Source organism: Vicia villosa, linkage group LG1 (assembly GCF_029867415.1).
Source record: "Vicia villosa cultivar HV-30 ecotype Madison, WI linkage group LG1, Vvil1.0, whole genome shotgun sequence".
NCBI lineage: Eukaryota > Viridiplantae > Streptophyta > Magnoliopsida > Fabales > Fabaceae > Vicia > Vicia villosa.
The window spans coordinates 92028497-92040864 of record NC_081180.1 but is presented as its reverse complement, the minus strand read 5'-3'; the positions used below and the strand labels follow the sequence as shown (position 1 = coordinate 92040864).

The following is a 12368-nucleotide window of genomic DNA, read 5'->3' as shown; positions in this document are numbered from 1 at the left end:
GTATACATATTGAAGGGGAATGAGAAAATCATTATCTACCTCCTTTTATATTTTAATGATATTTTGATGGAAAACTCTAGAAAGATAGAGATCGATAAGCTCAAGGAGATATTGAACGGTAAATTTGAGATGAAAGATTTTGATGAAGTTAAAAGAATTGTGGGTATGGTTATCCTGAGAAGCCGCGAAAAGAGTAAATTATTCATATCTCTATCTAATTACTTGAAGAAATGGGTGAAGTTGTTTATAATGCAAGATGTTAAAACTGTCAATATTTTGTTGGATTATTACACGAAGCTTCTGGTTAAGAAATTTCCTCAAACTGAGGAAGAGAAAAAAATAATGAAGACTACTCCCTACATAAGTGTAATTGAAACATTGTGTATGGTATGATTTGTAGTAGATTATATTTAGCATATGCAGTCAACATAGTAATTTGGTTTATGGAAATCTTGGCCAGATTTATTAGAAAGGTTTGAAGTGGTTTTTGAGGTATTTGAATGATTCTCTAAAGAATGATTTGAAGTACACAAATTCAGTGTATTTGAATAGTTCTCTAAAGGATGATTTGATGTACACAAAGTCAACTCAAGACGAAGACACTTTTGAGCCTTTTGTAGATTCAAACTATGCAGGTAATATGGAAATTAGAAAATCTCTATCAAGATTTGTGTTTACGTTGTTTGGAACAACAATAAGCTAGAAAGCAAATCAACAATTAGCTGTCACATTATCTACAACTCAAGCTAACTATATTTCCATTGTTGAAGGGGTCAAGGAAGCGACTTGACTGAAAGACATGGTTGTGGATTTAGGAATTATCCAAAAATATATGAAGATAAATTGTGATAATTAAATTGTCATTCACTTAGCCAATCATCAAATTTACTATGAAAGAACAAAATACAATGATATTCATTTACACTTTATAAGGGACATAATAGAGTAAAAGGAGATTCAAGTTCAGAAAGTGCCCTCAAAAGAGAATCCAACAAATATGTTCATCAAATCATTGTCAAGATCAAGGTTCAAATCATCCTTTATTTTGTATATAAAATTTATTTTGGGGGTATCCATGACAAAGAGAAGAAAGACATCATGAAGATCAGATGTTACATGGAGGGTGCACTCCCTTTCAAATACCTGGGAGTTCCAGTGTCAAGTAGGAAGCTTAAGTTACAGCAATGTCGACCTCTTATTGATAAGATTGTTGCTAAGGTGAAACATTGGACGACAAAATTACTCAGTTATGCAGGGAGATGGAAACTCATCAAAATTGTCCTATTCGGTGTAACTGCTTATTGGATGCAGATTTTTTCGCTTCGTCATGGTGTTACGAAACATATCGAATCAATATGTCGTAGTTACTAGTGGAGTGGTATAGAGGAGATTCGTAGGAAAGCCCCAATAACGTGGTAGAAAATATGCGATCCCAAGGATATCGGTGGATTGATTATTACAGCCTTGAAGGAATGGAATAGAGCCACAGTCGGGAAGCTTCTATGGAACATCCATATGAATGCGGATAAACTGTGGATATGATGGCTAGATACGTATTACCTAAAAGACACAGATATCATGTCTTGGCAAGTCAAGTAAAGCTGCTCATGGATAGTAAAGAAGATAACACAAGTAAGAGATACTGTGTGTGGCACAACATATTGGAGAAAAGTTGTTCAACGGGGGCGGTACAACACTGGTGATATGTATAAGGAGCTGTGTGGTGCGAAAACTCTGGTGGCTTGGAAAAAGACGATGTGGGATAACTATGCACGTCCTCGTGCAGTTTTCACGCTATGGATGACTTTGATGGAAAGGTTGCCCACTAGAGATAGATTGATCAAATATGGTGTTAATATAGATAAACAGTGTTTTTTTTTTGTACTAAAGAGGAGAGTATCAAGCACCTTTTCTTTGAGTGCAAAATCACACAAAGTATCTGGCAGAAGGTCTTACATTGGATGGGTCTTAATAGACAACCTTCAGATTGGACGCGGGAAACTGGTTGGTTGATTATGGAAACGAAGAAGAAAGACTTAAAGAGACAAGTCCTAAAGATGGCAATTGCGGAGACGATTTATGAGCTTTGGCATAGTAGGAATGACATGAGCTTTTCACAAAAGCAAATGAATCTGAACATGGCAGAGATTATTATACACAATGTCAAACTTAGATGTGGCATGTATAGAAAGCTAAGTACACATATTTTGAATTATGCTTAGTTTAGTTGTTTATTGATTTCTTGGATCCAAGTGATCGGTTGTAACTAAACGTTTTTGGATAATGAGAAATTATACTTTGACTCAAAAAAAAAAGTTAATGTCGGAAAATCATTTTTATTTATTTTTTCGATCAAAGTGTATTATTGACAACCAATCCTATTTCAAAAGCTGTCTTTCATTTAATTGCTTTTTGTATATTACGATTCACAAAGGTTTTATTTCACCCGATCACTCTTGTTATATTTCTAGTTCTTGAAATGCACATTCATGACATTAGATTGTATTCAGTCCGTGTCAAATTATACGACACTTTACTAATTTCACCCAAATTAAAAAAAATGTAGTATATTAATTACACGGTAAATTTGAAAATATACACAATACAAAAATGATAAATGATATGGTTCACATTTTCCAAAAAAACTATATTAATTATTTTATTAATATTTTTATAGAAAAGGAAAACTATAATCTGAATTTATATAGACAACATAAACTGAGAGTTAATAAAAAAAAACATTCTTCATTATGAAAAGAGAAATCAATAGAGTCCTTACAAAATAACTGAATCAAATGATATCCTCTAGAATGCAAACTTTGAGGTTCTTTTTTTAATATATTACAACCAAACTTTCTCTATGATATTTGTCAATAGGCTAGTCAGGAAAGTCCCTTGATTCTAACCATGCCAACAGATTTTGGCAAGAAAAATGAACAACATAGTCACAAAAACTTCTCCAAGCCATATACCAAATTCTTCAAAAAAGTAACAAAAAATTGAATCAGGTTAAGCAGAATTATATATTATATTGAACTAGCTTAAACCATAGACTTGAAATAGTTGAGGTACCTTGATTCTCACTACTTTTCTAATGGCTAAAAGCAACCCTGGCATGAGACATTGTACATCTGTAATATCATGCTTGATGGTGTAAATCTGCAGCAATCCAACTCATGTTGAGAAGATAAAATCTATGAAACACTAATACCGAAAACACGACACTGATACCGAAAACACGACACTAATACTGACACGTCAATACTGGTAATAATTTGAAGAAAAAAAATGAAGAAAAAAAATAAAATAAACGTAATCACAAATGTCAGTTATGGTTTCGTACATCGACACTACACATACACATCTTTTTTAGATGTGTCGGTATAAAGGATAATACATGCTTATATTTCGGGTTTCGGGAAGGACATACCTCTCCTAGGCCAGAAAAGTGAACTGTTGTACTAGAAGGAAGCCCTGGTAAGACCAAACTATGCACACGAATTCCATCTCCCAAAACTTGACCCCTTGCCAAAACATCTGTTGAGGAATCTTCTCTGTTATAGATTTGACCGAGGTTCGAGAGATTGTTCGCAATTTGGTTTGCATCTGCTGATGGAAGATCCTGCTCAACAAGGCTTTTTCAGTATATTGATTTGATTTCACATTTTCTGAACATTTTTATGTAATGTAATGTAACTATAAAGAAAAACATAAACTATTACATTTGCATTAGACTTGGATTCCACGATTTCGATGTTGCGGTAATGGAAAGAAGCTGAAATTGCAGCCTGCTGTAATAATATTGATCCTATGGAAAGAGTTGGAGCAACCAAAACACCCTGACATTATGGCTAACCAAATGGATTAGTAGCAGGTTTAGTCTTAAGATCCTATTGAAGTAGACTATGTATCTGTTCTTATATTTATATATCTCACCCCTTGCTCACCATGCTGGCTTTGTCACAGAATGCAGATAATGCTGCCACCGTATCTGATTTGATTCGTGGTACGTAAATGACGCTTTTCATGCCGAATGCTGTTGCCTAGTGAAGAATGAACCATGGTAGAATTTATAGTTCAATTTATATGCATATTTGGCAAAAAAAGATAAGTATATTGGTAACCAGAATTCAAACCTGTTTTACATTGTCATATACTGTGGAAGGGTCGGTGAAATCAACTACAACTGCTGTGGCCTTGGACTGCAAAAAGTCATTCTAGATCAAAATGATTAAAGAAGTACTAATTGAGTTTCTAGTGGCTTTAGACCTTAAATTCTAACTCAATTGGCAAAAGCTGATACTGTTAGTTTAGACGACAATAATCAATGCTTCGAAGCCTGACTCTCACAGATGAATGTGTGTGAGTTTCTAGTGGCCTTAGACCGCAAACCCTAACTCAATTGGCAAAATCCGATATTGTTAGGTTGGATATCAACAGCATTGAGGTTCGAACCTTGTGTCTATGAGTTTTTAGTGGCCTTGGCCCGCCTATTTTAACTCAAGTAACAATAGTTAATATTGCTAGGTTGAACGTTAACAACACCAAGGTTCGAACTCTGATTCTCACGAATGTGAGTTTCTACTGGGCATGACAATTTCCTCTGCATATAATAAAAAAGAATAATATTACGTTTGAAAATGCCAATTCACATTACCTGAGATATAGAGCCCAAAACCATAGTAAGGTCATTTAGTATAGGTATTTCAAGGGGCTCTTCCATTCCACAAACCTATAAGAAAGTCCAAAATTCAGCCCCATTTATATAAACAGCTTCGTTAAGCACTTAGAGCATCATAAAAGTGCTTATGTAAAAGCTATTTCTATAACAAAAGATAAAATAAAGTCAAATTGTTATCATATGAACTATAAACTGTTTTCATAATCATAAGCTATTTTCATAGAAAATAAGCTAAAAACAGCTTATGGACATGTCATAATAATCATAAGTCCTCTTAAACAAAAAACCTGTCCAATATCTTCTCCAACATGGTGAGTATCAATGGCTCCAGCAACTTCCATTCCTCTAGCATTTGTCACAGCTAATACTGCAGCTCTTCCTATTTCCTTGGCTGCTCCATTTATCACAACCTATTCCCCAAAGGTGTTGAAAAATTGAAATCACTTTCTAATTTCTCATTCAAAATGATTTTTTAAAAAGCTCTTTTAGTTAGTACCTTTATATTGCTTTGCATAGGCTGTGATGATGAGCATGAAATTATGGAATGCTTGGTTCTGGTTTTGAGCTTCTGAGAATTCAAGTAGTTGATGGAATGAAACTGGCAGCTTAAGGCTGCCATTGCTGCTTAAGCTTCTGTTAACAAAAGAAGATAAGTTTGTATATTCTGTGACACACACATAGCTTTAGCTGGGTAATATTTTGATAGATAAGGTAACGTTTTTTGAGTAATTCTTAATCCTCTAATATACACACCCTCAACTCATTCAACTATTCAAGGCTCATTTTACCGGTGTCTTTTTTAAAATCTTTAACGCAAATGAGCCAAAGTTTCATGTTTAATCAATTATCTACCTAAGCAAATTGGAGTTATATGCACTTCCATATTTATCTTTTCTGATAAAAAAAAACTCACCTATTCGTCAGTGGCGGAGCCAAATCAAAATTTTTGGGATGGCCGCCTAAAAATTATAAATAAATATAAAAAGTATAATATATACAACACTTAAATTATAATTAAATTTAATAATATGTTTATAAAACAACTATTGAGACTGATTTGAGATAAATTTTAATTATAGAGACTTTTAAGATAGATTTTAGAGAAAATACATAGTTATTTATTGTTTTATTAAATTTTTTAGAAATTTTGTCTAAAATTCGTGTAAAATATTGAGACGGATTTTAAACGGAATCCCATTGTATATATAAACTTTGAAATGAATTTTAGACATAATACAAAATTGTTATTTACTTTACTATTTTTTATTTCATCTCAAATCTGTGTAAAATATTAAGGCGAATTTGAGACAAAATTATGAAGAGTCTTTAAAACAATAATTTACAAAATACACAATTGTCATTTATCTTACTTATTTTTATGAAAATTTTGTCTCGATTTCTTATCAAATATTTAGACGAATTTCAGTTCTTTATATAATCATTGAAATGTATTTAAAACATAATACACAACTATTATTATTATTATTATTATTATTATTGTTGTTGTTGTTGTTGTTATTATTATTATTATTATTATTACTTTGTAGATTCCGTAACAAAACCGTGTGAAATATTGAGAAAGATTTAGAAAAAATATTCAATTAAATAGAGTATTTGAGATATATTTTAGACAAAATATAGATTATAACTTATAAAACAAAGATTTTGTCTGTTAAATAAAAACAATGTTGATTAAAATAAAATAGTTATTGTGCTGATTACTCATGAATTGAAACATTTTATTATGGTATTTGTGTGCTAATTTCATGTTTGTATTTCTCATTAACAATCAACAAAAATCTTAAGGATATATAATGAATTAACACGAAATTCATGTACTTTACTCAGCGAATGAGGGGTGAGAACTCAAAAAATGAACGTGAGTCTTAGATCATGACAAGTTTGATGCTCAATATCACTTATATTACAAAATTAAGTTATAAAATGTTAGTGTACACAGATGTTAGATATGATGTTTCGAGGTTTTAAATATCTCTTGTCTTCTAAAACTAAACCGAGATAAAAAGAATTGAACGAAAATGAAGTCGATAAATGTTTTGTTTGTAATACGGGATAAATGTTTTAAATTTATTTATTTTTTATTTGGAATCATGGAGTAGTTGTGATAATGAAAAAGACGGAAAATTTTATTTTTTATTTTTTAACTTTAAAATTTGTGATTGATTGTGCGTAAAACGAAAATTTCTTTATTGACCTCCCTATGGGGAAAACCCCCAGCGAAAATCCAAAAATACCCCTACTTCGGAAATACATTTCCGAAGTAATTTTTTTTCCAGATTTTTTCAAATTTCGGAAATGTATTTCCGAAAATATCAAATGGGGGGTGTTTTCGGAGATGCATTTCCGAAAACACCCATTTTTTAGAATTTCGGAAGTTAACTTCCGAAAAAAAAAGCAGAACATCTCAATGAGCATAAACAAACAGAACCCAGATGCCAAAATCACTTTTTTTTCAATAAAATTGAAAGAAAATGGAGAATTTGAATCCAACTAAGCAACAAGCACTAAAAAGAACAAAACTTCATTGCTTTGAAGAAAGTGAAATTACAGAGGTGAAGAAATTGAAAGATCTTAGAGATCTGTGAATTGATTAATCGTAGAGAAATTCCATGTGAATTGTGATTGATTCCATTATTATTGCTACCATTATCTTGTTACTTTAGGAGTTGCAGAGAATAAAAAGCAAAGTGAGCATGAAACACGCTCACAACCAAAAAAACAAACAAAGGACAAACCTGTATTTTTTTCGGAAATGAATTTCTGAAACACCAAAAAATGGGGTATTTCGGAAATACATCTCCGAAAACACTTATTTTTTTTAAAAAAAAATTATTTTCGGAAATGCATCTCCGAAATAACTCATTTTTAGGTGTTTCGGAAATGCATTTCCAAAATATAGGGGCATTTTGGGTTTTTCGCCGCGGGTGACCAAGAAGATAGGGAGGTCAATAAAAAAATTCTTGGTAAAACTACATGTTGTATTTGTGTCTATCTAAGAATTTTGCGTAATACGGATAGACTTCCTGACTAAAATTGTAGAATGATATGTATGCAATGAAACACAACATTTTAAAACCAATCTTCATATTCAACTCAACAAATTGTATGAACACAATAATAAAACAACTTGCGTGACGATTATTTTATTTTTCTACTAAAGGTCTATATCAAGTGTTAATAAATACATGTTTTGTTGGAAAAGAATTTCAAGTCAAGTTGTTTCTTAATATGTATTTAGGCATTTCTTAATACACTCTTATGGATTTTTAGAGTTCTTTGGCGAAATTCTCGTAATACCCCCTTACTCGGATATGTATATCCGAACTCACCACATTCCAATTTTTTATCGAATAGGTTCGGAGATACATATCCGAAGACACCAAATAGTAGCTTTCGGACACATATCCGAAATAAATACTTACCACCAAACAGAAACAAAAACCTTAAAAACAAAACAACTTAACATAGATTTAACATAGATAGTTGAAATTACATAGATAGTGGAATATAAATTTAACATTACATATTGTTATATCGGTACCTAAGGACATTGCATCATTTTGATAACATCTTCTCTCGATATTTGAAGCATCGCATCGACTTCAATCGGACCATTAGTAGAGTATCAGTGAAAAGTACTCCACATAACCTTTAAATCGTCATCCATCTTTAGTGCAAACTGGGTGAACTTTATCTTTCCTTCAGTGACAAGTTAGGGTGAACAATACTCGAGTTTGACCACCTTTCGATTTTTTGAATATTGCAGGAGAGAATTCAGTATGGTAATCAGCTCGGCGAGAGGCGCGTCCACGGAAAACCTAAATTGAAGTGGCGGTATCTCACCACTGAAGTAGCCAAAAGTAATGTGAGGATATGTTTGGCTAATCTCTTTTTGTGATTTGTGATGTTAAAGAAATGGTTTGGAGATCCTATTTATAGAAGATTTGGAGTAATTTGGGCCCAAGAATTCTTATTGAGCCACCAAGGCATGTTTCGGATATTAACCTCCGAATTCACTATTTTTTATGAAAATAAAGGGTTTTCGAATAGACATATCCAAAATAACTCCTCTTGTTGTTTTTTTTAATAAAGGGTATTTCGGCAATGTATATCTAAAAATACCACTAAATTCAAACGTTCAAATAATAATAATAATAATAATAATAATAATAATAATATAATAATAATATAATATAATATAATAATAATAATAATAATAATAATAATAATAATAATAATAAGAATAAGAATAAGAATAAGAATAAGAATAAGAATAACGTATAAACAGGAGTATTTTCGAAGATGGATTTCTGAAACACTTTATAAATTGATTTAAAGTGTATTTGAAGATGCATCACCGAAAGATATTTTTGAATTTTTAGAGGATTATTTTACTCCTATAAGAAAGTATTAAGAAAACTCCTATGTACTTATGTACTTCTTTTTTGTTGTGACATGATTTCTTTGTGTGCATATGTTTTGTGAATTAAGAAGTAAAAATAATATACTGAATTCTAAGAAATATGAGAATATTTTGATACTGAAATAAATGTTAACACTCTTAAACCATTCAATTGTTTCATTCCTATCTAAAAATAGGAAGAGTTATTATTATTATTATTATTATTATTATTATTATTATTATTATTATTATTATTATTATTATTATTATTATTATTATTATTATTATTATTATTATTACTATTATTATTATTTTATTATTATTATTATTATTATTATTATTATTATTACTATTATTATTATTATTATTATTATTATTATTATTATTATTATTATTTGTTATTATAATTTATATGAGAAAATGGGTGATGCACTGACAGTGTAAAATAGTTTTACACTGTCAACCAATCACAACTAAGTATTCAATTAAAATCCTCTTTTATCTTAAAAAACTTTTAATGACATGGCATATTTGTGATTTTCTATTGGATGACAGTGTAAAACTATTTTACATTGTCTGTGCATATTCATTAAACCCAATTTATATTACCCGTAGGAAAGACATATTCACTTCTAGAATGATTGAATTCACAGAGAAATTTTTGGTGACTTCTTTGAATTATAAAGCTAAACGAATAGAATAATGTGTAAATCTCAATTTTAAGTAACAAACTTCCACTATAAACATAGTCATGCAGTTAAAAATCACAATAAAACTAACTCAAATAGGTTGTGTGTCATTTGTGAGCTCCAAGTTTCAATCCTTATCAATGTGAGTCTTAGTTTTCTTCTTCTTCTATTATAAAAATGTGTCAAGTTATAAAACGATCAACTTATATACAACAGTTATACAATCAAATTTGTAATCATAATTTCACAAACATTTGATTAAGTGAATGCACCACGACTTACACAAAACATTACCTCGGTCTTCTCTTATTGGTTGTCCATTATCGCCTTACCTGGATCCTCATCAACCTCTATTTGGAATGAGACAAATTATGATAAAAGCTTAAAAATCAATTTCACATTCCGTTTTCAAGAAAGGGTTGTGGAAAGAATGGGTGGTGTCAATAAAAACTAAAAGATCAGATCTAGAATGGATAGTCATACTTCATTGGTTAGTCATGTTTCCTGCCAAGTGTATATTGGAAATGAGACATTTGGAGTATTTTTCACAAGCTTCTCAATCTGCTTTACATGAGCAAAATCTTTTTCATCCCTATGAAAACCAACGGCGGGAAAAATGCAAAAACACTCATAAGCTTTAAAGCAAAGAACTAAAATAGTTTCAAGACAGTTATGATTCTAACGTGCGAGTTTTCTATAGTATTTTAAAAAAATTCATTATCTCTTCACAAGACATTAACTCTTCAAACGCAAAAGACCATATGAGCTTTCACACTTTCTCTTTTTTCACAAATCTAAAGCTTCAAGTCTTGACATAATTATCTTTAAATTTAGCATCACACAAAAACCTTAAGCCTAATGGCTTAATGATGCTTTAGATATCTTCAACTTTATTACCATCATTATATTTGATGAAGGTAAACCATAAGTGAACCTTGAAACATAAATCATCACTTAAATGTCGTTTGACCTAGGCATGGCAAATAAATCCGGTCCTGTCCATCCCCGCCTCATATTTAACGGGGAAAACCCAATTTAATTGGGGACGAGTGCCACAAAAACCCAATTTTTAATTAAGGGTGCGGATGCGGAGGCGGGGATGCTAGTAACCGCCCACACACATCCCCGCCCCGCCCCCTCCTATTAAATTTAATTTATTAACTTTATTTTTAATATTTATGTTATTCATTTATTCGTATTTAATGTTAAATATCATGTTTATTAGAATTATTATATATTATTTTGAAGATACAAATTACTCCCTCTGGTCCTATTTATAATCCTATTTATAAGAAAAAATTCTTTTTTTAGATACATTGAATAAATAATGTATCTGGACAAAATGTTGTCCAGATACATTATTTATTCAAAGTATCTAAAAAGAGAATCTTTTCTTATAAATGAGACCGGAGGTAGTAAATAAAAATGATTAAGTATTATAATTTTTTTAAGTAATTAGTTGTTTAGTTTAATTAATTATTAACTTTTATTACTATTGGAAAAAATATGCATTTTAAAAAAAATTATAATTTATGTCGGGGGGCAGGTGCAGGACGGGGAAACCCGTTCGTTGTTGGGGGCGGTGGCGGGGGATAAATTATTGGCCTCGATCGGGTTTGGGGGTGAGTGCCATAAAAACCCAATTTTTAATTAAGGGTGCGGATGCTGAGGCGGGGGTGTTACTAACCGCTAGGGGTGGGAATAGGCCAGGCCGACCTACAGGAGCCTATGGCCTAGCCTATATAAGGCCATGCCAGACTTATTTAACAAAAAGACCAGGCTTAGGCTTTTTTAAAAGCCTATTTAATAAAATAGGTCAGGCTTAGGCTATTAAAAGAGCCTATGAAGCCTTATAGGCCGACCTATATTTTCATGTATATTAAAAATAGGCTAAATAGATCGGTATATATTTGCATGTATATTAGAAAAAACGCTTAATAGGCAAGCCTATATATGCATATATATTACAACAAAGGCTAAATAGGCCTACCTATATATGCATATATAGGACGACTTATAAGGTTCTTAAATAATATGGATTAATTGAAAACCATAAAGAAAAATAGGCTTTTAAATAGGCTTTTAGGTCAGGCCAGACTTTTAAAAAGGTCAGGCCAAGCCAAAAATGATAGCCTATTATAGGCCACAGGTCAGGCTCAGGCCTTTCAAGTTTATCATAGGCCAGACCCAGACCTTATAAAGCCTAGCCTAGCCTAGCCTATTTTCACCTCTACTAACCGCCCACACCCAGCTCCGCCCTACCCTTATCCTATTAAATTTAATTTATTAACTTTATTTTTAATATTTATGTTATTCATTTATACGTATTTAATGTTAAATATCATGTTTATTAGAATTATTATATATTATTTTGAAGATAAAAATTACTCCCTTTGGTCTTATTTATAAGAAAAGATTCATTTTTTAGATATATTGAATAAATAATGTATCTGGACAAAATGTTGTCCAGATACATTATTTATTCAATGTATCTAAAAAGAGCATTTTTTTCTTATAAATGGGACCAGAGGTAGTAAATAAATATGGTTAAGTATTATGATTTTTTAAAAATAAT

The 12368-nt window shown here is 31.2% G+C and overlaps 1 protein-coding gene across 2 annotated transcripts; it reads right to left on the bottom strand.

Moving 5' to 3' along the window:
* Positions 1 to 2725: 2725 nt before the first annotated feature.
* On the bottom strand, positions 2726 to 5404 carry LOC131612235 (dihydrodipicolinate reductase-like protein CRR1, chloroplastic). Of its 2 annotated transcripts, XM_058884055.1 has the most exons (9): positions 5178 to 5402; positions 4969 to 5091; positions 4658 to 4732; positions 4137 to 4202; positions 3948 to 4043; positions 3723 to 3839; positions 3431 to 3622; positions 3073 to 3159; positions 2726 to 2978 (listed from the first exon to the last, which is right to left on the bottom strand). In XM_058884055.1, the coding sequence occupies exons 1-9, from the start codon at positions 5298 to 5300 to the stop codon at positions 2946 to 2948; spliced, it is 912 nt and encodes a 303-aa protein (XP_058740038.1). In that variant the 5' UTR covers positions 5301 to 5402; the 3' UTR covers positions 2726 to 2945. The 2 variants fall into 2 exon arrangements, with proteins under 2 accessions (XP_058740038.1, XP_058740029.1); XM_058884046.1 differs by lacking the exon at positions 2726 to 2978 and having other exon boundaries at positions 3037 to 3159; positions 5178 to 5404.
* Between the last annotated feature and the right edge of the window lie 6964 nt (positions 5405 to 12368).

What these genes read in the sequence shown, in the direction of transcription:
- LOC131612235 (XM_058884046.1), bottom strand. Translation starts at nt 5,300, where the DNA reads ATGGCAGCCTTAAGCTGCCAGTTTCATTCCATCAACTACTTGAATTCT. An exon ending in CTATGCAAAGCAATATAAAG is followed by an intron (nt 5,092 to 5,177) that starts GTACTAACTAAA and finishes TTTGGGGAATAG; the next exon opens with GTTGTGATAAATGGAGCAGC. An exon ending in AATCCAAGTCTAATGCAAAT is followed by an intron (nt 3,623 to 3,722) that starts GTAATAGTTTAT and finishes CTTGTTGAGCAG; the next exon opens with GATCTTCCATCAGCAGATGC.